The 26,843-nt window shown below is 37.9% G+C and overlaps 1 protein-coding gene across 12 annotated transcripts in view; it reads left to right on the forward strand.

Annotated features, from left to right (window-relative positions):
* Nucleotides 1-26,843, forward strand: part of FARS2 (phenylalanyl-tRNA synthetase 2, mitochondrial) — a 643,321-nt gene that overhangs the window by 424,278 nt on the left and 192,200 nt on the right. For all 12 annotated transcript variants that reach the window (XR_011965889.1, XM_072603731.1, XM_072603724.1 and 9 more), the window contains one exon: nucleotides 8,006-8,157. Coding sequence is in view for 11 of the 12 variants with exons in the window: in XM_072603731.1 (XP_072459832.1) it covers nucleotides 8,006-8,157 (152 nt within the window). In the remaining variant the exon portion in view is untranslated. The remainder of the gene's footprint in view (nucleotides 1-8,005; nucleotides 8,158-26,843) is intronic.

The raw sequence follows: 26,843 nt of genomic DNA on the forward strand, positions 1-26,843 counted from the left end.
AGTTTTAAAACAAATTCAGACACTGCTTTCATCACAAGTAGAGAAATCTATTTTCAAAATCCCTTGCCAACCCCTAAAATTTAACCCCTAAAATTTAAGCTGAGGAAAAATAGAATGAAATTGAATAAATTGTAAGTAAGTTGAGCATGGATGGATCTAAAAATGGAAGATGCCCCCATAGGTACCTTACTTCCTTCTTCTTCCTCCTACATTCCAGCTATTTCATACTCCATTATTTCCAATGCTTAGCCCTGAATTTGGCATATAGTATATGCTTAATAAATGCTTGTTGGCTGCCTGCTGTGAGAAAGAGGTAATGAGGAGCTAGGCATATTTAGAAATTGAACTTTGTTCCTTCTACAGATAGTTTCTAGGTATGGTTTCCTTTTATCTTCTCAACCACTCACTCAGAAAATTTTATTGCATACCTACTATGTGCTTAGCAAACATTGTCCTAGGTACTGAGGTTACAAAGGTGAAAAAAATGAGTCCCTGACCTCCAGAAACCTATGATCTATTGAATGAGAGGTGGGAGAAGAATGCAGTGCATACACAAATCACTATATATCAGGTAGAATGTGATAGGGATACAAAAGAGCCCTGGACTGCAAGGCTGTGAGCCTGGGTCACAGAAACTATGGCTATACCATAAGGAAAAGATGTTCATGGAAGGAACACTGTTGAAGATTGAAGTTCAAGCCAAGTCAACAAACATTTAACAAGTGTTTACTAATGTGACAGATACTATGCTACATTCTTTTGAACATGTTGAGTTTAAATGACCAGCAGAACATCCAGGCAGAGATGACCAGCAGATCTTTGTAAATGGATGGAGTGCCAAGGAATAATGTGAAGAATATTTCTGTTATGTGTACAATAAATACATTTAAAAGTTAGACATGTTTATGCCATTAACTCTCATTTTATGGAATCACAGAATGTCTTGGAATTGGAAGGACCATTAAAAAATCATCTCTGCCCAGCGTATGAATCTTTTCTTTGATATCCCCCAACAAGTAGTCACCCAGATTGAAGATCTTTCTTGAGAGTAGCATCCTGCCTTTGAGTCATCATCCCATGCTTCTTTGAAAGCCTAATTGTCAAGAAACAAGTTTTCTTATGTCCAATATTTATTTTACTCTCTGGTTCTAGAATATCAGGGCAGTTTTCCTCAATAATTTCATGAAAGATGATGTCAAGGCTTTTTTTTTTTTTTTGATCATGACTTTCAGGTAGTCCCATAATTTTTAAATTATCTCTCCTGGATCTATTTTCCAGGTCAGTTGTTTTTCCAGTGAGATATTTCACATTGTCTTCTATTTTTTCATTCTTTTGGTTTTGTTTTGTAATTTCTTAGTTTCTCATAAAGTCATTAGCTTCCAACTGCTCCATTCTAATTTTTAGAGAACTGTTTTCTTCAGTGAGCTTTCGAACCTCTTTTTCCATTTGAATAATTCTCCTTTTTAAAACATTTTTCTCTTCATTGGCTTTTGCCATTTGGGTTAGTCTGTTTTTAAAGGTACATTGAAAAAGTCTAAAAATATGTGTAATATGTCATATCTATGGACTACTCATTTCCACAGAGGGGTAGGTTGGAATGTCTTCTCACATCTCTTCATTTGAGTTCCATTTGAAATTCATAATTTTGTTACATTTAATTTTGATTTTTTGGTATATCCTTGATCTTTCCATTTGCATTGCTATGGTTACTGCATATATTGTTTTTTTGTCTCTGTTTCTTCATTCTACATAAGTTTATAGAGATCTTTCCATGTTTCTCTGTATTCATCACACACATCATTTCCTATATCACAGTAATATTTCATTACATTTATGTACAGTTTGTTTACCTATTCCCCCAATTGATGGACATGTGCTTTGTTTTCAATTCTTAACTATCACAAAAAGTGCTGCTATAAATATTTTGGAGTATATGAGGATTTTTTTTTCATACTGATGACTTCCTTGGGGTATAAGCCCAGTTATAGAGTCGTTCAAAGAGCATGGACATTTTAGTCACAATATTTGCATAATTCCAAATTGCTTTCTAAAATGATTATACTGTTTCACATATCCAGTAACAATATATTAGTGTGCCTATCTTTCCACAATATCTTCAAAATGGCCTGTTGCCATTTTTTGTCATTTTTACCAATTTGTTGGGTGTGAGGTAAAATCTTAGTTGTTTTTATTTGCATTTCTCTAATTTTTAATGGTGTAGAGAATTTTTCACATGGTTGTGAATACTTTGCAGCTCTTTTAAAAATGATTATCTATTGAAGAATGACTATAAATCATTTATTTTTATTAATTATTGACATATTTTGGATAACAAATCCTTATCAGAGAAATTTGATACAAAAATTTTTCCTATTCAACCACTTTCTTTCATATCCTGGATGCATTAATGTTGTCCTTGTAGAAGCTTTTCTGTTTCAAGTTTTGTCTTCTGCTGCAAACACAGTATCATGTTTCTTCAGTTACTTTAACCTTTTTTTCCCCTTAACTCTCTTTCCACTGGCTCTCTTTCATTCACTCCTGGTGCTCTCTTCTCATTTGATGTTCCATTTTCCTTTCCTACCCTTCAGTTAGTCCTGTTCCTTAGTTTTTAATTTCATTTTTGCACATCTTTCCAAAAACGATTTTTCTCACTCTCTTCATTATGCACCTTCTCTTTCTGTTTTCTAGGCCCTCGTTCTTTGATACATGATTCCCATAATTATCTGGTCTCTCTCTTATCTCTGTATTCTTCATTATTCAGTAAAAGCTTCCTAGGTATCCATTCTAGGTGCTTTCTGCCCCTGCCCTAGAGGGTTTACCCCAGGGATGCTCCCTTTTCATTATTTCTCACTCCCAGAGCAATACCAATTATTATAAGTTTTTGCGCTATCCACTGCACCACCTAGCTGCCCTTCAAGCATATTTTCTTTTAATGTTATTGTTTCCTGTCTCTCTTCTTCTAGGTTTTCCATCACTTCTATGTGTACACTAATCGATGGTTCTCTTTTTTGTTTCTTTGTTGAAACTTGGCGTTGTTGATTCATGTTTTTTCCATTCTGCTCATTATTTTTGCTATATAGGACATAAAGTATTGGAGAAATTCCATTTAAAATAACTTTAGAAAACATAAAATACTTGAAAGTCTACTTGTCAAGACAAATCTAAGAACTATATGAACACAATTACAAAACACTTCTCACACAAATAAAGTCAGATCTAAACAAATGGAAAAATATTTATTGCTCATGGGTAGGCTGAGCCACCATGGTAAAATTAACAGTTCTACCTAAATTAACTTATTTATTCAGTTCCATACCAATCAGACTACCTAAGATTATTTTATCGGGTTAGAAAAAATAATAAAATTTATCTGGAAGAACAAAAGGTCGAGAATATCAGAGAATCAATAAAAAAAAATTGTGAAGGAAGGTGGTAGCTTAACTCTACCAGATATCAAACTGAATTACAAAGCAGACTACTACCACTAATCCAACAATCTACTACTGATGAAAAAAATGATCAGTGGAATAGATTAGGTGTACAATATGCACTAGTAAATGACTATGGTAGTCTAGTGTTTGGTAAGCCCAAAGATCTAAGCTTTTGGGGCAAGAACTCACTGTTTGACAAAAACTGCTGGGTGGTCAAAGGATATGAACAGGCAATTTTCAGAGGAAGAAATTAAAGCTATCTATAATCATATGAAAAAATGCTCTAAATCACTATTGGTTAGAGAGATGCAAATCAAAACAACTCTGAGGTACCACATCACACCTATAAGATTGGCAAACATGACAGAACAAGAAAATGATAAATGCTGGAGAGGATGTGGGAGAGTTGGAACACTAATTCATTGTTGGTGGAGCTGCGAGCGCATCCAACCATTCTGGAGAGCAATTTGGAACTATGCCCAAAGGGCTACAAAAATGTACATACCCTTTGACCCAGCAATATCGCTACTAGGACTATACCCCCAAGAGATCATAAAAATGGGAAAGGGTCCCACATGTACAAAAATATTTATAGCAGCACTCTATGTAGTTGCCAAAAACTGGAAGTCAAGGGGATGTCCATCAATTGGGGAATGGCTGAATAAATTATGGTATATGAATGTAATGGAGTACTGTTGTGCCATAAGAAATGATGAACAAGAAGACTTCAGAGAGGCCTGGAAGGGCTTATATGACCTGATGCTGAGTGAAAGGAGCAGAACCAGGAGAACTTTATGCACAGCAACAACCACAGTGTGTGAGAGTTTTTTCTGGTAGACTTAGATTTTTGTAATAACACAAGAACTTCTTACAAAAAAAAAAAATCCCAATGGTGGATCTCAAGGCAAAATGCCTTCCACACTCAGAGAGAGAAATATGGAAGTCACTCACATAATGTAGCAGATCATGTTTGTGTATGTGTATGTGTTTGTGTATCATGTTCTGATTTGTTATACGATTTCTTTCATTTGTCCTAGGCTGACTACATAGCATGACTATAGTGAAAATATACTCAATAGGAAAGTATATGTAGAATCTATACAGAATTGTATGCAGTCGTGGGGAGGGAGGGGGGTAGTGGGGGGTAGGTGGGGGGGGATAAAATCGCAATTGTATGGCAGTGATTGTTAAACATTAAAAAATAAAAATAAAAAAAGAAAAAGAAAAAAAAAAGAAAAAAAAACTGCTGGGAAAACTGGAAAACATCTCACACCTCATGTTAAGATAAGGCCAAAGTGGGTACATGATTTAGACATAAAGAATGATATAATAAACAAATTAGGGGAGCATGGAATAGTTGACCTATTAGATCTATGACTAAGGGAAGAATTTAGGGCCAAACAAGAGATAGAAAACATTATAAGATGTAAAATGGGTCATTTTGATTACATTAAATTAAAAAGGTTTTGCACAAACAAAATGAATACAACCAGGATCAGAAGGAAATCAGAAAATTGGGGGGGGGGGGGATGGAGGAAATTTACAGCAAGTGTCTGCGATAAGGCCTCATTGCTTAAATATATAGAGAACTGAGTCAAATTTATAAGAATGCAAGTCATTCCCCAACTGATAAATGGTCAAAGGATATGAAAAGGCATTTTTCAGACAAAGAAATAAAGTTATCTATAGTCATATTAAAAAATTCTCTAAATCACTACTAATAAGAGAAATGCAAATTAAAACAACTCAGAGTTACCGTCTTCCACCTATAGGATTGGCTAATATGACAGAAAAGGAAAATGACAAATGTTGAAAGGGATGTGGGAAAATTGAGACACTATTACGCTTTTGGTGGCTTTGGTGAACTGGCTGTTGAGGCCCAGGCAGACTTCTGCAGTGTAGAACCAGGGTCTCCATGACACTAGAAGGAGGGAAGGGGAAGCTAGAGTAGAGGAGTGAGTTTTTGATGTAGGAGTGAGTTTTAATATAAGCCTGTGTCATGTTCTTGGGTCTGCTAGAGCAGCCTTGGTGCCAGTAATATTACATTTGTAGGAGGAGTGCTGGGTGAGCTCAGGGTTCCTGAATCTTGGTTTTGCTTTGTTTGTTTTACCTTGTTTTGGGTTCTGGGTGTCCTTGACCAAAGAGACAACTGAAATTACTTTATCTTTAGCACATAATTTCTGTCTTGAAGAAATTGGAGAAATCATGAGAATCTGAGGAAATGTCCAGTCCACCAGTTGGTTGCTTACATGACTAGTAACCAGAAATGATGCTTTGAATCATTTGTTTGTTTGTTTGTGTGTTTGTTTTTAAGGAAAACTGGGAGGTTGAAAAAAGGATGTTGAGACTTGGGTTCTGATGCTTACTCTGAAAATGCATCTTGCCACAACTGTTAATTTGCACAAATCACTTCATTTCTTTGGATCTATTTCCTATTCCAAAAAGTGAGGAAACTGGATTATACTTAAATTCATCAGTTAAGCATTTCGTATATGTAAGACATTGTTGGGGGCAGGAGATGATGGGAAGATTGGTACAGATTACCTTCAGGAAGTTTATTGTCTCATGATAGATGTGCCATACACACATATAGAACAAAGGGTGGATAGAACCTTTAAACAGAGAAGTATATGTAGTACAAAGAGCAAGTAATGTGGTTAGATGTGGGCAGGGGGAATAATTTTTTTTTTTTAAAGAAAACTTTATTGTGTAGCTTTAAAAAAAATTTCCTCACTAAGCACTTAAGTTTTCTCATATGTTAGAAAAATGTGTGTCTTGGGTACTAGCACTCTCTCAGAATCCATTATCCTCCCAGAGAAATTTGATTTGTCATGTGACTGCTGACACAGGGCTATGCCATGCCCTAGTAAGCAAGTCCCTATTCCTCTGTTCATCCCTGTCCCTTTGCCCATGCTCTGCTGCTGCTACTTGTATTCACTATGTCTTGAATTAGCTAAGGAATATATATGTGTGTGTTTATGTGTGTGTATGTGTGTGTATACATGTGCACGTACACACACACAGACACACACGTATAGATGTATGTATGCATTCTTTTCAGATCATTTTCCTCCCTTAAAATGTCTCTAAAAAAACTAGTTTAGTTAGGCTTTCATAGTGCTCACGGGACCTCAGGGTCTCATCCCGTGGTGTAGGTGGACATCAGAAAAACCAGCTGAGTGAGAATGTTTCATTCTCCCATCTCACTCAATATAATCATTAAATTCCCTTCATTTTATTTCTTTCTAACAGTTGTGGTAATTATTTAGCACTGAAGCTCAGCTCCTTGGAGAGCAAATGGAGCCCATCTTGCTTAGTAGGGATATTTTATCATGCACAACTACATGATAGCTTTATTGTGTTCAAGTCTGAAATTGGGGTTCCAATCCAATGGATTGGTCTGACAACTTTATTCATATTTCAAGTTGAGTAATCATTTTTGTTTCACTATCTGATTCCCTAGAGAATGTGCTAATTTAAAACTTGTGCTGTTTTCCTTATCAGGTATTCATTGTTGGCTTATACTAGAGTTACCCAGGTAGCATAAATCAATTTGTTGTATATATTTGTCCTCCCAACAAGTTTATAGCTTTATCTGGTATTCACTTAGGATTTCTCAGTTGTGCCATAAAATATTTTAGAACGGAGATATGATTTTTGATTGAGATAACATCCTATATAGATCAAAACCTTTATACACAGATCGTAGTATGTGTGGAAGCCATTTATACGGGGCCAGTAATTTGGCTTTTTAAAAAATTTTTAAATTTAAACTTAACACCAAATAGCACAGTGTTTCCACACACAGCATAGAATATAAAACTGTGAACCAATGTTATGTGAACTTTTTTTTCCATTAAGTATAAAACACATTCAACATGTAACTGTCAAAGTTGTCCTGCTTGCCCATATTCACTTTTGAAGGACGTAACTTCTCTAATATTTAAACACATGCCTGATGAAGTAATGAGAGACTGAATATAAAGAAAACTTACATAAAGAAGTCAGAAGAAAGAGATGCCAGTATTCTTATTTATGGCACTTTTTCTTAAAGGCATAATTTGAGAAGTAATCCCATTTTTAAAAAATCTTTCTGATCAACCCAGCATTTTATTTTAATAAATAAGTATGAGTAACAAATAATGAAAGCATTACTAATTGAAATATCCATTTTGTAAAGACAACTACTTATTTCTAAATTAAGAAGGTTTCCGAAAAGTATAAGAGACAGTTAATGAATCTCTTCTTAATTAAATTGGACCTTTTTCCTTCTCTAACATTTAAATGAGAAAATTTGCAATATGATAAATTCAAATTGCTTTAATACTAAATTGACCATTAGAGAAACTATAAATCTAATATGTGACTATATTATACAATTATGATAAGAATATTTTGTGTTCATAATGACATCTAAATTTTGAGATTAATTCATCCTTTAAGCTTTTTTAATTCTCAAAATACAAAAAGTAAATTAAAGATTTATTTTTTTCAATAAGCCAATTGAAATGTGCCATGAAAATTTAGAATATTTCCCTTCCACACTGAAAATTCTCTAATTTTTTTTCTTTTAGCCTCTTAGCAAGTATCCAGCTTTGGTGAATGACATCTCCTTCTGGCTACCCTCTCAGAATTACTCTGAGAATGATTTCTATGACTTAGTCCGAACTATTGGAGGGGACCTGGTAGAGAAGGTTGATCTCATAGACAAGTTTGAACATCCAAAGTAAGTATATTTTTTTTAATATATTTCTTCACCACCTCTAGGTGACAGTGATTTTCTGAGAATAAACCTCTATTTACCTACATATAATTTAAAAAAACAACAACTTGTTTAATATGAATTCTCAGGGAATGATAATGTTACAGTTCATGGAATTTGTTGTTAAACCTGAAAATTCATCAGAAGTTCCCTTTAGTGCATTACCCCTCCTTTTTGAAATCTTTCCAAAAGACTTTACTATCTTTTTCTTTCTTTCTTTTTACATTGAATAAATGATGCTATATCTGTCTTTGGTTAAGTATGAAGAGTGTTCCAAAAGTCCTAGTATAGTGTTAAGCACTAAGACTTTTAAGACACCCTCTACTGCAAAGACTTAATTCTGATTATGAATTCTTATCATGAAATAGCTTAAGTATAGTAGTAGAAGATGTAGCAGATTGGGCTATATGCCAGATATTGTTTCAAAATTAAATCCTTGATTTTGTTTTGTTGTTATTCAGCTCTATATTAAAAACATAGAGATGGGGAGAGATTTACAGCTAATTTGAAATTTAATCCTTATTTTTTAAATATTACTTAGGGTCTGGGCCCGTGTTTTCACTTACACAGGGAACTCTCCTGGATTAGGACACCCCCCCCTCTTTAAAAGAAGGTTGGCATCATCTCTGCAATTTTAAAGTTTTAAAAAGTCACCTGGAACACTAAGAGGTTAAGTGATTGACCATAATCACATCACTAGAACGTATTAGAAGAAGGCCATAAACCCAAGTCTTCTTGGCTTCAAGGTCAGCTGTCAAGTGCTTTTAGAAAATTAAACTATCTCAGCTAATATTGATACCATCAGTTTTTGTGAAGTCTTATGTCCATGGACCTTATATTAATGGGGGGGGGGGGAGCAAGCCTTGCCTTGAGCATGATAGGAGACTACCTCCCTTCTACTGAGGCACAGGAGTCATACTCAAGAGTTTTGGTCAGGATCTAGTACGTCCAAAGGACGTGAGAGAAGAAGAATTCCCTGTCACTGAGGCATGGGGTTCAGGCTGGCAGCCTTGATCTTTTCTTTGAAAGCAGTAAGTCCCACTCATGAAGCTAATCTACCGAATCTAAGAGGGAAGAATTCCCTGCCATTGAAGCATGAGGTTCTCTATCCTGGTCCTTGCTTTCTTTGAAGAAGACAGAGGGTGGCAGTAAGGGCTACCTATCCATCTGTGGAAGTGCAGCTGCCAATAAACTCCGTTTCAGCTTTGGTCAGTGGCCCAGAACTAAGGTTCTGGGATTTCGTCTAAGGTTTTGGTCAGTGACCCAACCTCAGATTATTACCAGCTGGTTCGGTTAGATTCTGTCAAGAAGGGACAACTCCAATAGTTATTACATGAAGCTTTATTAGGGTCACAGTGACACTTACCACTTCCATTTGGTGATGGATGTAAATGATCTACAGACCAGTGCTGCAAATAGAGAAACCTTTAGTAAGCAGTAGAAAGAGGAAAAAGGAAGAATATGAGGAAGACAGGGTATGCCACTCAGGGAATTAGGTAATATCTGTGGGAAGAAAAAGCTGATCCCCAAGCATCCACTGAGGGTGGCAAGGGACTGGCAATGATCATTCTTCTGACTAAGGATTTGAATGGAATTTTTATAGTGTTCTTCAAGAACACCCCCCTATATTTGGGGGAGGAGAGGACTGAGGAGAGGTGGTTATCTCCAAGTGCAAGGTAATCAAATGTCTGCCCCTTGTTGGGCTTGGCCATCTCAAGCAGTGGGACTTGTCTCCTAGGTTCAGATTAAGTGAAAGCCCACTAAATGTCCTGACCATCATCTTGACAATAACTTATGCGAAAAAATAGGGTAGGAGATGATCTAATGGCCTTATGCTAGGAAACAGGGGAGGACGTCGTCACTTATCCGGATACGCAATCAGAGAAAGCCAAGGTGTGGGAATGAGAGGGAATTCAGCAAACCACCTAATAAGTTTCCCCAGCAAAGTAAATCTGCATCACGTCAGAGTTACAAAGATGGACCCCCACATCATGAAATGGAGTCTAAGAAACATCAAAGAATTACGTAGTTGTGCATATTTTCACTACAAATCTGCAGTCCATACTCGATGAATGAACAAAAAACCTATGTATTTGAGGATTTTAGGTTCATGGTTTTAAACATCTGTTGAGTACCTTGCCACCCCATCTTAGATTCCACTGCCCACTATTCCTTGCTATCATTCCCAACATCTCATTCACTGTTTCTACTCTGTACAGTTGTACCTTGCCAAGGGTGTGCCAAGGTGTGCCAGCTCAACTCAGGCCATGAGAGCCAACTGTCAAATTTTCAATGTGAGCATTTATATCTCAGAAATCAGCCTATAATATCAGGATTTATTATTTTATTGGTTGCTTAAGTTTAGGAAAGTGATAAAGAAAAGGTTATTAGTGCAGATTAAACTTTAAAATGTGTTCTGTGTGAGAAATAGTCAGTCTGTACACCATTCCCTTCCTCTTCCTGGTTTTAATGGTAGAGACAACATATACATAAATCAGTACACAAAACATAATGCAGAGTAGAGGAAAGGTAGCTTTAGAAGGAAAGGCTCTAACAGCTGGGGTAGAAGGAATGGGAAAGACCCTATGTAAGTTCACCGCATTACAGCTACATAAATTTCATGCTATAAACCATGTCTCCAAGGGTGTCAACCTCAGTTGCATGCTTTTCCCCCATCTTTAGTGCTCCTTTGTCCTTTTAATTACACAGCATTTTCAAGCCTCTCTTACTATGCTTCGGAGGTCTTAGATTTTTTGCAGTCCCTCTCTTTCACATACACATGAAATAAGGTAATTGATCCCCTTGTAGCTGGTGTAGTATGAAGACTAGATGATTTCTTAGGTCCCCTTAAATTCTAAAATCCTGTGAATTCTTGATACCAGGAGTTAGTTCAGCCCTTCCTATTGGTCCTGTTCCTGTCTTGCTCTTCTGAGAAAAATCCACCAGATTGTGAGGTTACCACTAAGTCTTTTACTCCTACACCTGTTCTGCTTCACTGTTTTCCCAATGTCCACGTGATCCATAGGTGTGTTGATGAGGGTATAATCTTCTGTCCTTTAAAGCATATCTGAAAGGTTGCTTCTGCCCTGGAATCGTCCTTAACCATTAGCTGATCACCATTAATCAAGTCAGCATCTATGATTCTATGTCTCTTCCTCTCACATGGAGATGGATTTGGAATAGATGATCATTAGGAACCCTTCCAACATGAACATTCACTGCTCTCTAATCTCTAGATGAATATATATAAATATATGTATATATAGACACATATATATGTATACACACACACACACACACACACACACACACACACACACACACACACTTTGGGCAGCTAGGTGGTGCAGTGGATAGAGCACCAGTGCAGGAGTCAGGAGGACCTGAGTTCAAATGTCACCTCAGACACTTGACACTTACTAGCTGTGTGACCTTGGGCAAGTCACTTAACCCCAATTGCCTCATCCTGGGTCATCTCCAGTCATCCTGATAAATATCTGGTCACTGGATTCAGATGGCTCTGGAGGAGAAGTGAGGCTGGTGACCTGCACAGCCCTCCCTCACTCAAAACAACGTCAAGTGCAAGTCATGTCATCATTTCTCTGATGGCATGGTCTTCCTCAGCAATGAAGGATGAACACACACACACATATGTATGTATATAGATGTATGTGTGTATGTATATCTATCTATGTATCTTGCTGCAAATTTGTATGGCTTTGAAAAATGACTTCCTTTCTTGGTTAAGGGACCCAGAAGGGAAGATTACAATCCCTAAATGGTGATGATTGTGGGAAGACTTTGCAGAGAGTCTTGGAGCTTTCAGGATAACTCTGAAGTTAGAAATGATGCAGAAGCTTTTAGAGGAAAGGTAACTCAGCATAACTAGAAAAAAGAAAGTCCAATTCAAAGAAATTTTGTGAATAGAATCCAAGGAAGCCACTGAATCAGAATTCAAGTAGCTATGAGCAAAACTGTTTCAACTTGAGACCAAAACAGAAAGGCTCTTACCTCTTCCGGTACCAAGAGAATTGAGACAAATTACATTGGTTTCAGGCTGGAGGTGGAGGTGGATGTGAGTGAATTCAGAAGGATAGTTGAAAATGCCTCTAGAAGTTAGCTTTTGCATGTGCTTACACCAAGCTGAATTGAATAAAAGGAACCCTGTACCTGAATTTAATTAATCTGTATATAGTTTTTACCCTTCCTCCAACTCTCCATTTTTGTGCTTTATATAGGTTAAGTATGCTGTGTTAGAGACAGATAGCTGAGGAAGGGTTAGCTCAGTTCATATACTTAATCATGCTGTTTTTACAGGCAGATTCTCCAAGTCACTGAATGATGGTAACTGAAGGTTAGCTAACCAGTGTTGGAACAGTCCCCAGAGTTCTTCTTTGGGAGGTTCAGCTCATCATGAGAGCTACAAATAACAATAATAATAGAATTGAATGGTTTGTAAAACCTACATTATCCAGACATTAATTAATTTTATCTTCATGATATCATTTTGTAGATGAGGAAACTGAGGCTCACAAAGTTTAAACAGCTTGCCTCAGCTTAAACAATTAAACTGAGCCAAGACTTGAACATAGAACTCCTAAATATAAGTCCAGAGCTTTTCTCAACATATCCCACTATCTCTCCAGGGCCGTGCTGTCCTTGTCTACTGAACCGAAAGCTTCCTTTTGATTCCTCAGCTAGAAGAGATCTCAGGGAGCAGCTATTTTACCTCATACCTACACAGTAATCCCCACTATAATATTCCTGACTGTATTAGCAACCACACTAGCACAAAGGGTGGGCTGAAACACAGATTGTTTGAACTGCTTTTCTAAAGGAAAGACAGCTTCAAAGGGGTCAATAATCTTACTTTAATTAAACAATACAGAAAGATAAGTAGAAAGAAGTGAGTATCCAAGAAAGAATTCAATAGACAGGGCTCCAGCTGTCTAAACACAGTAATAGATACCTAATTACCAGACCAGGGAGCACCAACTTCTGGGTTCTTACAGCGAGGGGTTCCTTAACACTGGCTACCCAGAGTCTCATCTGGCCAAATCACAAAGAAACATTCTTCTCATGAGTGAGCCCCAAAGTAAAATACCAACAGAAGCAAGCATCCCCAGAAGCAAGCTCCTACCCCAAGGCAATATAAATCTCCCTGAATCATCTGATGGGCTTTATGTGACTCAGGATGGGTCACAGCTGTGAACTGAGCCAAAGTTCAAAGCAGCAAGACACCCAATACCTGTGTACCTTTAGACCTGGTAACACTGCTTCTGTTTCAAGGGAAAAAGGAACACATGTGGTCACACAGGCCTATGAATAGATGGGGAAGATGTTATATTCCATTAACTCTACACTAACCATCATCCAGCTCCCTGTTTGAATTCACTTCAACATCTGCTGAGCATCCATTATATTATGCAGGGGGCAGGCCTGGGCTCCAGTAACATGGAAATAATAATAATATTTTGAATGCCTTTCTCCTTGAACATTTATTTGATCTTTGAAACAACCCTCTGAGATGGGTACTAGAAGTGTTGTTATCCTCATTTATGAGGACATTAATAAATGCTTATTGATTAGTCAATTAAAAATCTCCAATTTTCTTTTGCATGATCCCTCCCCATCCTGTTTATATGCACATTGATTTTTCCATATAGTCCTAAAGAACCCTAACTACTCCTTTGGCAAAAGTTGGAGAGAAATCATAGAGGATTGAATTTGGAGTCAAAAGGACTTTAGTTCAAATCCTGGTTTTGTACTTACTTTGTGTGTGACTTCTCTGAACCTCAGTTGCCTGCTTGGTAAAATAAATGTGGTGGACTAGATGACCTCTAAGGTCTCCTCCTTCTCTACATCTATGATTATATCATCCTGTCACATCAAAGATTATGTCTGTATGATGTTTAGGAAGGTTTCTTTCATGGTCGGAATACTCTCCCTAATAATGATTATAACAAAACCAGTGATAATGAGGATGATGATGATAGCAGCTAGTATGTATCTCGTATTTTACATCTGTTGTCTCATTTGATGCAACCTTGTGAGAAGTGTTATTTTACTCCCCATTTTACAGATGAGGAAACAGGCCCATTGAGGCAGAATTCAAATTCAGATTTTTCTGAATTTAAGTCCAGTACTTTATTAACTCTTCCACATAGCTACTTCAATTCCCTCCACATCTTTGTTTCTTACTGTCCCTTATTTATTTCAAGATTCAGCTCAAATCCTACCTTCTTGAGGAAGCCTTTCCTGGTTTCCTTAGCTACTCCAGTCTTCCCTTCCAAGATTACCTTACATTGAATTAGTATGTATTTTGAATGCACCTAGGTATTTATAACCTGTCTTCCCCATTTAAAAGTAAGGTCCCTCAAAGTAGGGACTGTTTTTATTTTTCTTTATATCTTCAGCACTTAGCACAGTGCTTGGCATGCAATAAGTACTTAATAAATGTTTGTTGACTGGTTTCCTGCCTGCCTTGCTCAGGATATAGATGGCATAGATACTAGCCCTCTGAAAGAATCCAGTAGTTGGACTAGTGAGATGTATCAGATTTGAGATAGTGTTAGTTACAAGGTCTAACTTAATGGCTGTGTACTGAATTTCACAGTACTATACCAAAGGGGAAATTTTCTTTTTGACTCCAAATCATGATCATTGTCCATCCTGAAGGAGAATGGATGCCTACTGAGAAGAAAGAGGCAATTTGTTCCAATCTCAGAACTCTGTTGTCAAGTGTCCAGGTGTCCACTTACATGATCAGTCTTTGAATAGGTAAAGTGACAACTACAGTTCAAAGGTTAACACATTTTTCAATCTATGCCTTTGGTCATCATCTTGAAAAGTATGGGAATATTTTGTTCACCATCTGTCCCTGAGACCATGCAGCTTAGAGAAATGTGACATAACAGAACAGACAGGGGAAGTGGCCAAGTTCTATTACTTACTCTGGAATACTAAATTCTGATTTGGTTCTCTATTTCTGTGCTCTTGTTTTCTTTTCTAGGAAGCCAGAGGTATATATGGTCTAGTGGAAAGAACACTGGACTGAGGTCAAAAGGGCTTGGTCCAGAGGTCCTCATCTGTAAATTGAGAGTTTTGACTTGATGATTTCTAAATTCTCTAAATCTGGGGAGGTCATAGCATGGGAGATTGAGAAAGATTGCCAAATGGAAGAGATTAGATCCTCATTCAAGTGCCTTTTCAAAGAAGAGGCCAGCCACCAGGTGATAACATTTTGTTCTTGGCAACTTACTACTGAACTGTCCACCAGGGTGTGGAAGAGCTTTGGCAAGTAGAGGCATGAATAGTCCTCACCACTATGGATTACTTAAAGTTGGATGACAAGAAGAAATAACACACTCTGAAACCCCTCGCCAAAATGAAAAGCAGTACAACCAATTTAACATCATTTAAAAAAATTTAATTTTATTTAATTAATATATAATATTAACTTTTAATGTATTATAATAATAATAATTCATTCCATAGTCCCTAAAGGGTTTGCCAAGTCCTTTCCTTACAAATTTATGAAGTTGGTAGTGCAAGTATCATTCTTATTTTACAAATGGGGAAACTGAGGCTCAGAGTGGTTAAATGTCTTGAGCTGAGATTTGAACCTAAATCTCTTGCTCCCAAGTCTAGCATGCTTTTTCTCCAGAACCACAGTATAAAGCTACATGTTGTTCATCCTTCATACTCAAAGAGAACCAATGACATTATGATGTTGGGGGTCAAGGTACATTGTATTCAGCTGTGGCCGATCTGTACAATCTGAGCTCAGCTCAGAAGACTCTCCCATAGGTCAGGCACAGATAGGCAATTTGAACATTTGGGATGGAAATGTCTCTAGATTTGTGCATCTCACATTTCCTTTGTGCTATTGTGATTATGCCTGTAATCTAGTTGAAGAGATAGGAAAGACATAAACATATACAAGAGAATAATACAAGAAGTATTGCATATATTAAGTGAATATATTACATATATTGTATAGATATTAAGCGCTGCAAGTTCAAAGGAGGGACATAGTATTCTGGGCTGGGATGGTATGATAGCCTGGGAGCAGTTAGACAGTGAAAGGGTTAAGGCCACAAATCTGACACAGCAAACTAAAGCTATGAGGAACTACCCACAGGGAGACAGACAAAATCCTACACAGGCCTTCAGGTAATTGATCATCTGATTGGTAAGGACCTCCCAGGATGCTGATAAGAGGTACCAAATCCTCCCTCTATTACTCACCACCTTTTTGACTTTAGGCAAGTCACTTAATATCCCATAATTCAGTTTTCTGTTACAATGGGGGGGTAGGGGGTTGGACTAGATGATCTTTGTTGCTTCCTCCCAGCTCTGGATCTCTGAACACACTAATCTATATTGGAGGTCAGTTTCTCAGACCTGACACCCTCCCCCTCCCAGCTCCATGTGGTCTCCATCTGGAATCAGTAAGCACAGGACCAAGGGAGGCTGTGCTCACTATTTATCTTTATGTACCACTTGAAGGTTATTTGTATTTTAGTAAAGCAAGCACATGTTTACGTTATCTACACTTTAATTGCTACATTGCTGGATCTGACCCTCTCCTAAAACAAATGATCTAGGAGAACTTCATGGAGGAGAAAAGACACAAAGTTCTGTGCTTTTGACCTCTTGGTGTAGTCCAAGGATGGGGAACCTTCAACCTTAAGGCCACATGTGACCCTCTAGGCCCTCAAGTGCTGCTCTTTGACTGAATCCAAACTTCACAGAACAAATCCCCTCAATAAAAGGATTTGTTCTGTAAAACTTTGGCTTAGTCAAAAGGCCAAGTGAATTATTTCTTGGTTAGCATAAGAAGTTGCTCTGACCAAATCCCTATGCATCTTCCCTCCTTCTCTCCGATTCTTGTCTTTGTAGCTTAATTGTGTACCTGTGAAACTTGTTTGGGTTTTGGGGTTTTTTGTTTGGGTTTTTTTTTGAGTATTTTAGATATATCATTGTCCTGTCTGTGCCATTCGATTATAAATGACTTTAGGGAAATAACTCTATATGATAGCCTTTTCCTCTCATTGCAGTTGGTGTTAAAGTTGAGAATCCCAGACAGCTTGCCATTCATTCAGTGTTGTGGTAGTGACATCTGTTTCCTGAATATATTTGTGATAAAGCAAGAAGTGCTTACTGAGTGAATGAAGTAATGAAGCATGAATGAATAGAAAAGAAACAGTAGGGAATACAAGGGTAGTATTTGTTGCAGTTTAGGGGTGCTGCGAACCAAATATCTGGGCCCCGGGCCACATGGGAGTGTCCTGAGTCTTTTGGGGCCTCATCATACTAAATGCATATGGCTGTTAACAGATTGGGGCAGCTGCCTCTTATGGCCTGTCACTTTGTGGGTAGACCATTCATTCCTCACTCACAACCCTTTTGTATCTTCTTTTCCCCATTCAAGCCTAGGTGGTAAGTAGGGCAGAAGGAACTTTATTAAAGATCCGTGGGAGCTGTGTTGGGTTGGTGGAGAGTGAAATTCAGCTTCAGGACATGGCAGGTGATTCTCACCTATGCCACTGACTCCAGGGACTTGTGCACCCAGAACCCAGTGGTAATCTCAGCAACCCAGTGGCATCGTTTTGGGGGTTCTGATGATGAAACCCTGATTCTGATGTAGTCCTGAGTCTTAATGGTCTTTACATGGAACAAGAGAGCATAAATGAAGTGCGTAAGTTATGGTCTGTACAAAATGGACAATGTTGATGAGCTGGTGGTGTGTAAACTACCTTCAAATGTTTTAATGTGTGTAAAGCACTTGACAAATAATAAAGTGATACAGGTTTTAATTGTTATTGCTACTATTATCATTGATGGAGTGATGGGACCTGGACCCCTAACAGGAAAAGACAGTATCTTTGAAAGCAACCCAGTCCCTAAATTTTCTCATACATTTCAGTATCCCAGATCATTGGGAACTCCACCCATGGCAACTAACTCCCTCCTCCCAACCCCCCCAGCCCACCAAGACCTCCTGATTAGTTTACTTGACATACCTTTCACTGTCCCTCTTGGCCCACCTCAGACTACTTGCATATTACGTTTGCTCCTTAATCCCATCTAGATCTCCTAATTAGCCTACCTGTTGGTCCTTTCACAGTTGCATCCCCAGACTGCTTACCACTCCCTGATCCCATCCAAATCTTTCCACTGTCCTTTTTGTATGCAAGCCTCAGTCCCACGTCCATTTAGCTGCAGGTTCACTAGGAACCTTACCAGATCCTATTGGTGTCACTTGACTAGAAGAAATTTGTGAATTCATTCTAGGCAGATACCACCCTGTACCCTGATATTTTGGGGGTCCCGGCAACGCCAGACTGCATCAATAATTACAATCATTCCTTGCTAGTCAAGCCTCATTGAAAAATTAGAAATTGTTTGTAACATTTAGAGGTAACTTTCATAATAAAAATAGCTAGACTAACCTGGTCCCAACAATAAAGCTATGTATTGTTGGCAGTCTTGTACTTGGCAGCCAAATACATGTCTGGGAAGATCAAGGAAAAGAAGGAAATAGACCGAGAAATATATAAAACTGTCATGCAAAAGTGAACCATGTTCTCCCTAGTACTTAAGGAGTAAATTTTTAATCAGAGAAAAACTAAAAATACTCTGTAAAGGGGGCATAGGAAGTAGCCAAAAGGCACAGTTATTATTATTCTGGTATCATTATTAGCAGATCTAGCTAATGCCTTCCCCATGCATCCAATTCAAAGATGGTGTGAACTGTGAGAAGCCAGATGGCCCCATTGGTTAATGAATAAAGTCTCTTGCCTCTTGGCAGTTGAAAAGTTACAATCATCTGAAGGAAATATTGTAGGGGACTTAAAAAAAAAGAATCCAACTTAATATTGACATAAGGCTAATGTTTTTAGGATTCTAGGCGTTGACTGCACCTGAACTGGGAATGTGCTGTTGCTGAGGAGACTGGTTAAAGTCTGCAGAGGCTGTCAGAAAAGCTCCCAGTTTTGTTTTGTGTTGTTTCCTTTAAAAAAAAAATCAAAAACAAAAATGCTGTGAACTATGAGAATGTATGCATCAGAACATTATATTGTTGTTGTTCAAAGAGCAGAGAAAAAAGACTGTTTAGAACTGTTCTGAGCCCGGGCACTGATGTTGTGTTCTCTCCCCTCTCCTCTCCTTCCTTTCCTTCTCCCTCTGAGTGAGCCTGCATCCTAAGCTTTCCTTCCTCAAGGTACGTTTCAGCTGCTGCCCCATTTTCTGCCAGCGTTAGACAAATTAAAGCACAATTAGTTCAGTCCCCAATCTCCTTGTTCTCCCTCGTTCCCCAATACATCAGCATTTGCTGAAGGATTCTTCAGGATTACCTTCTGCAGCTGACCTGGCAGAGCCCCAAGGTGCAGCAAGCAGCCGTGCACAGCTCCCCAGAGGAGATGGGGCTGCTTGACGCTAACTAGTAGAGAACACAGGCTGCTGGCTTAATAAGCTGTGTCGTTTCATATGCTGTTGCTTTATGAAACACCTTTATAAAGATAATAGTCATTCATTCTCCCTAACATTCAATTAATAGCTTGTGGGAGGGGCTCTGCAAAACCACTGCCTCTCCTTTGACTGTCCTTTGTGTTGCTTGAAGTAGTTTTGGGGGCAGGGGAGCTCAGGTAAAATAGTGAAGTTTCTCTAATCTGGATCATCCCTGAAGATGTTAAAGACCCAAAGGGTATATGGTCAAGGCAAATCATTCTTTGAGTTGGGTCCCCATTTCTTTTCTCCCCTACCCATATTTTTTAAAGGAAACAAAACGAAACAAAACCAGGAGCTTTTTTTTATTATTAAGTTAGATATTAAATAATTAAAACTTTTTAAATATTAAAATTAGATGTTAAAATTAATTAAAATTATTTAAAATGAATGTTGAGGACAGGTCCGAAGGGGAATAATGTCAAGAAAGGACATTACCAGTGGAAAAAGAGCTCACTAAGTTCTTGAGGCAGCTGAGTGGCACAGTAGATAGAAAACTGGGCAGGAAGTCAGGAAGATCCGAATTTGAATAGCCTCAGACCTTTATTAAGAGTGTGACCCTAGCCAAGTCACATAACAACTGCCTGCCTCAGTTTCCTTATCTGTAAAATGGGAATAGTAGTAGCAATTACCTCTCAGGGTTGTTGTAAGAATAAAATGAGAAACCCTTTGGTAAAGAGCTTAGCATGGTGCTTGGCACATAATAGGTACTTCATAAATGCTTGTTTCCTTTCTTCCCAAGTGAGAGAGACCACTACAGGCAGCTGTGCCAATTTGCAGCATGCTAAGAATGGCTTTCCCTCCATATTCTCTAACTAGGTTTTTATAGGCTCTGAATTATTTCCAATTTGAGCACCAATATACAAGTACCCACTCTACGTGGAACCAAATAAAAAGAGTTGGTCCTAACTTGTTTTATGCAGCAGGTTTCCTCCTTTTCTACATAACCAGAGCCACCACACCTGTGGCTGTTCTTCTGCTACATCAGCTCATCACCCTCTCCAGCCCTGGCTCTGGGGTTCACTGGGGGTTGTTGTCCTGCTTTTGTTAGTATGAGAATCCTTGCAGCTCAGCTGTTTCTTTGGAGTTAGTTTTTGTTTGTTTGTTTGTTTCTTTATTTAGTTGCAATGAAAAGATAGGCAAGGCTTCCTTAAACAGTTCATTGGAATTTCAGGTGAGAGAAAAGGAAGTTGAGTATGAGAGAGAATTACACTGAGATTGTAAGCCTGGGTGTCTGGGAAGATGTTGATGCCCACATATAACATGGAAGTTTGGGAGAGAGGAGAGTTTGGGGAGGGAGGGAAAGAACAGAAGTTGTTTTGGATATGTTGAACTTAAGAGATACCTAGTTTAAGATGTCCAAATTGGTGATATGAGATGAGCTCAGGAGAGAGGTTAGGACTGGATATACAGATCTGAGAATTATTAGTCTAGTGATCATAATTTATCCATGGTAGTAAAGAGAGAGGAGAAGAGAGGGACCAAGAAAGACTGTTAGAGGATACCTATCATTACTGAGTGTGACCAGGAGGAAGATCTAGCAGAAGAGACTGATACAAGTTCCTTCCTCAAAGATTCTACGGAAGATGCAGGAGATATAGGATTGTCATTCCATTTACTGGGAAGCTGGAACTGTAGGAAGCTAGTAGAGGTAAAAAGGAATTCTATCTAAGACATCTGGGTCAATAGACACCTGGTTTTCTGGTTCTCTGGGTCTTATTAAAGGAACACGGAACCAGCTGCAAAGTTGAAGCCCAAGAGAGAGATGAGGCACATACAGAAAATGCCTATGAGGCAAGTATTTATTTTATGAACTGAACCCCCAAAGCCTAGGTAGAGGAAGTGACTTGCTCACAGACAGAGTGACAAATTCAGGATTTTGCTCTACCGTGTAATCCACTAATGGCCACAAAGTTTTACATAAATTACTGTTGTTGTACTTGGCCAGGTTCTGTTTTTAGTATTGATTCTATATCGCTGGCATTAAGTTTTGCCTTAACTTTTCTCTGAATTATCAGATGTCCTGTCCATTTTAAGGGTTCTGTTCTCCTAGGCAGAGATATGACAAAGACAGCATGATGGGGACTTTGTTTTAGGGTGTTGAACTTCAAAGTAGGCTCATATATTTCTTCAACAGGCAGAAACAACAACTTCATATATACCTTACTCGCAAAAATAATTCATTAAAATGGGAAGCTGTCACATGATGCTGTAGATCCTTGTATCCTGACCTGAGCTCCACCCTCTTCTCCACAAATATACAACAGCAGCAATCCAGATTTGTCTTGGGGATGTCTTTTGGCCTGCAGGCAAGTGTTTTTTTGGATTGCAGAATTACCAATTTGGGTTCTGGCCTTTGGCTTCGCCTCTCCCCTTTCCCAGCCACAAGCAGGGCAGTACAAATCCATGACAAATTTAATCAGTTTTTAAAATGTATTCCCTATAATTTTATTATTTGACTATTTAAAGTAGTACTTTTACTCAGGCTCAGCACTCACAGTATGAAGAAGAAAGTTCCCCTTCCTTCCAGTTCTCATTGTATTGAAGAAAACAGCTAAGCAGTTATTGAGCTCATTATTGTAAATTTATTTAATTAAAATTACATTGAACTGCACTGAGATAACATGCATTTTCAAACTATTATTAAAAGTAGCTATTATGATACGTTGGTTTGCTTCTTTGGGTGGCTGAATGTTTTTGTTGCATAGAGGCTTGAGGTCTTTTTCCTTTCATTAGTAAATATCAAAACTATAGTTTATGAAATGATACAGATACGTTTAAATTTTCATTTTTTGTGAATGATTACTGAGTTTTATTTTATTTTGTGAATATGTATGCATAAATAGATTGTTAGGTGCATATACAGATAGAATTGGATATAGATATTAAAAGCCAATGATTTTTTTAAAAAAACATATCTGATAAGACATCCACGAGATGGTTTGAGGTGCAAAACAATGTCATACAATTTTGTGAATAGTTTATTTAGATGTTACAGATGGTAAACAAGCTTAGTACAGAGAAAAGGGTTTGAAAGTAAGTCTTGGAAGAGAAGTTATCCTAAGAAGAGCAAGCCTTGGAAAATACAATCATTTTCCTAAAAAAATGACTTCCTGGGCCATTTAACTACTGGATAATAAATCCACCACGCCATCTATATAGTTCAGTGTTTTTGCCAAAACCACAGGGCCAGTCTGAATTCAAATTAATATAGAGTCTTCTCAGCTGTCCTCTCGGCTAGATTTTTTAAGTACATCGGAAGAGAGAGTAGTGTCAGCATGGTTCAGTGATGAAGCATTCAACAAGGGCACATGACTTCAGTTCTCTGAGCCTTAGTTTTCCCAACTGTAAAATGGAATAATAAGAACTGAACTCCCTGACAGGTAGGCAGAGCAACTGGGATACTTTAAGGCATTTTATGAATGTGAGTGATAATCAAGCTAGAACAATGTGTTTAATAAAATTAAGATTAATAATATAAACATAAAAACACGTATTGTATTCACATATCAGCTGCACAAATACAAGATGATCAAAGTGTGACCATAATGAGGAAAGTGATATTCCCCACTGTCCTCTACCCTGGTTTAATTGCATATGAAGTGGAAATGGAACTGTTGGATTCCCACTTCAGAAATTTACTTGTGTAATTGTGGGAAAGTTATTTAATCTATCAGACTCAGTTTCCTCATCTATAAAATAGGGATAGTACCTGTGCTACCTACCTGTACCAAATATCTTGTGGGGTTGTTGTAAGAAAAGTATTTTGCCAACCTTGAAGCACTATATAAATGTCAGTGATTTGGGGAAAGAAATTAGCAAGAGGGAGTGTCTCACGAAAGAGGAACAGGGTGAGAAGGGAATGAGAAACCATGCCACCAGAGTGTCAGCTAAAGAAACTGGGCATGTGTACGCTGAAGAAGACAAGACTTGGAGGAGATGGGACACATATTAATCTTGTCCTTCTTGGCCTGAGAGGGCAGAACTAGAAGAAATAGACAGGAGGTGCTTAGTATCTCATTCCTGCTCCATGTGAGAAATAATATCCTAATACTTTGAAACTGTTCAAATGTGAAGTGACTTCCTTTAGAATGAGTGAGTTCAATTCACTTTACTCTTCAAGAGGGGAATGTTAACACCAGTCTCAGGGCTGTTGTAGACAGAGGGAGGAGATTGGTTGGACTAATTCATCTCTGAGCTTCCTTCTGACTCTGAGATCCCATATTTATTAGTTCACGTTCATATAGTGATGTAAGTTTTGCAAAGTGATTTTTTTCACAACAGCTTTGTGAGACAAAGAGTATGTTGTTTGCAGGGAAGATCATTGAGCCTGAAATATGTTAATGATTTCCTCAGGGTTTTATAGCTACAAGCAAAAGAGGTATGAACCCCCATTTTCTGAGGTGAGACATCCAAGAGAATACAGGGGACTTTTTCATTAGTTTTCAGACTTTGGTCGTTATATCTTTAGACCCTTTCCCCATTAAAAAAGATACATGCTCTCTCCTTCCCTCCCTGTCTCCCTCTCCTTGTATATGTGTGTGTGTGTGTGTGTGTGTGTGTGTGTGTGTGTGTGTGTGTGTGTGTAAGTACAGTATGTATGTGTGTATAGTATGTATGTATGTATGTGTGTCCAGACACAAATATATAATATATGTATATAATAGATATATGTGTATACATGCACATATACACATATGAGTATATACGTAAGTGTATTCACACATATGTTCTTGTTCAGCCTTCGGTCATACCTTGCTTTTCATGACCCCATGCATCCTAGCTCACCAGTAGAGTCCATGGGGTTTTCTTGGCAAAGATATTGGAGTACTTTGCCATTTCTTTTGCAGTGAATTAAGGCAAACAGAGGTTAAGTGACTTGCTCAGGGGCACACAACTAGTACCTGTCTGAGAATGGATTTGATCTCAAATCCTCCTGACTCCAGGCCCTGGGCTCTATCCACTGAGCCATCTAGCTGTCTCAAAATATATATAAACATATGTATTTAAAAGGAACATAGTTACTGTGTTAATGGATCCTTATTTTGGGGAGAACCTAAATCCTTGCATTTAATTATGTATATAAATATGCATCCACAGTATCCTGACTTTAGATTAAATGACCTTTTGTTGTTTTCTCTATGGGGCTTTGTCCACACCTGGAAAAGGAGATGAGCCAGGCATGTAGCAAGATTTTAAGCTCCTTGAGGGGAGGGACTGCTTTTGCTTATCTTTGTTTCCCCAGTGCTTGGCACCATGTAGAAGAAATAGGGAGATCACAGACTTTTCACACCCTATGGATGAAAGGCCTGTTGATGGTGAAAATAATTTGAAAAAGGAAATAAAAGCTACTAGCCAGGTTAGAGAGTGGCAAAATTTGATATCTGCAGTCTTCACATAAGTGTGGGGTTTACTAAGGATGAGATTTTAAATTTGTAGCAAATTAACATCATTGTCTCTAAAGTCTCTGACCTGTTCTTGGGGTTACTACAGTGTCCTGATGAAGTAGAGGACTCTAAGATCATGAGATCATATCCATCTGATTCCTGGAAAAATACCTTAAAGGTTATCCAGCCCAAAAGGACCTAAGGTCATAGTAAAGATGAAGAAAAAATTGTAGTGAGATAGAGAATGAGTGACAGTTGTAGTCAGTAACAGGGCTAAGATTCCATTGTACCATCTCTCCCCCATCACACCACTGAAGGAAGGGAGAAAACAGGTGGATTCTGATTTGGAATTTGATGAGCTATTGATATTGTGACTTAAGGGAATACAAAATAGCAGCTGTCAGTGTTCCACAAAGTAATCAATCATGTTAAAGAGCTGACTCAGTTTTTTTCATTTGAAATCTATTTTTATTTTAAAATCTGTTTGGTGATAATTTTTTTTCTAAAATATAGCAACTGCTAGGCATATTTTAAAGTGACAGCTTACACTAATTTTCCAAGGGCAGTTTTATTTCTAATGGGAGTCATGATGAAGAAGTGTTATTAATTCTTAAATACCAACAGGAGGAATGAAATGAATAATCAGAAGCATTTAATCACATATTAAATTAAACAAACAATATTGCATGAGGCTAGCAAAATAATAACACTTTTAAAAATAGAATTATAAAAACAATGACAGAAAAATTACAAATTAATCATTTCATGATACTAAATTTGAAAATATTTTGAAATCCTAAAGGACAAATTCATTTTGTAAAAATCTTAATTTCTTTAAGAGGCATAAATAATCAAGTAGCATGCTATAATGTAAAGTGACCTGAGCTAAAAATCCAGAAACCTGAATTTTAGTCCTGACTTCCCCCACCAACTTGACCCTGAGAAAGTCACTGAACTTTACTTCTTCTAAAGAAGAAGAAACTAAAACTTCCTCATCTGAAAATTGAAGATGATCCCTTCCTACATGTTCATTTCCTCAGCTATGGAACTTCAGCAGAGGCCTGAGCTGTCCTGGTTGCTGAGTGAGCACAGACTCACCTGACCTACTATATTTCATCAGCTCTAGACCTTGTTTCATATCCTTCTGCCCCAGACGTTTTGCTATTTGCCCTGTGACTGTATCTCTCCTCCTTAGAGAACAATAATTAAGTCATTGCTTCTGGAAGGATCATGACAAACCATGACAAACCTGTGGTTGCATTCACCATCCCAGTGACCTCATAAACCAGATTCTGTGTCCCAGCCACCCTTCTCTATGTGTGCGCCTCATCCTTTTAGAATATAAACTTTTTGAGGGGGAGGGCTAACTTTTGTATTTGTATCTCCATTGTACCTAATTAGAGGGGTGCATAACCCTCCAGTTAGAGGGAAGAAGCAATTTAGGGAGTTGAGAATGTGTTGAGTATCAAAAATTGAGTCAATCAGTATGGTAATGAGATTTCAGGTTATCCTGGGTGAGGCATGATATTGCAGAATTGAAACTACGCAGAGCTGCTGATGGAAAGTAGAAATTGGTTAATCTAATATTCTTTTAAACTGAGAGTTGCTATATATGCCGTGCACGAGTCTTTGCTGGTAAGTCATTTCAGTCGTGTTCAACTATTCATGACCTCATTTAGGGTTTTCTTGGCGAAGATATTGAGTGGTTTGCCTTTCCTTCTCCAGCTTATTTGACAGATGAGGAAACTGAGA

This window comes from Notamacropus eugenii, chromosome 4, assembly GCF_028372415.1.
Source record: "Notamacropus eugenii isolate mMacEug1 chromosome 4, mMacEug1.pri_v2, whole genome shotgun sequence".
Taxonomy (NCBI): Eukaryota; Metazoa; Chordata; class Mammalia; order Diprotodontia; family Macropodidae; genus Notamacropus; species Notamacropus eugenii.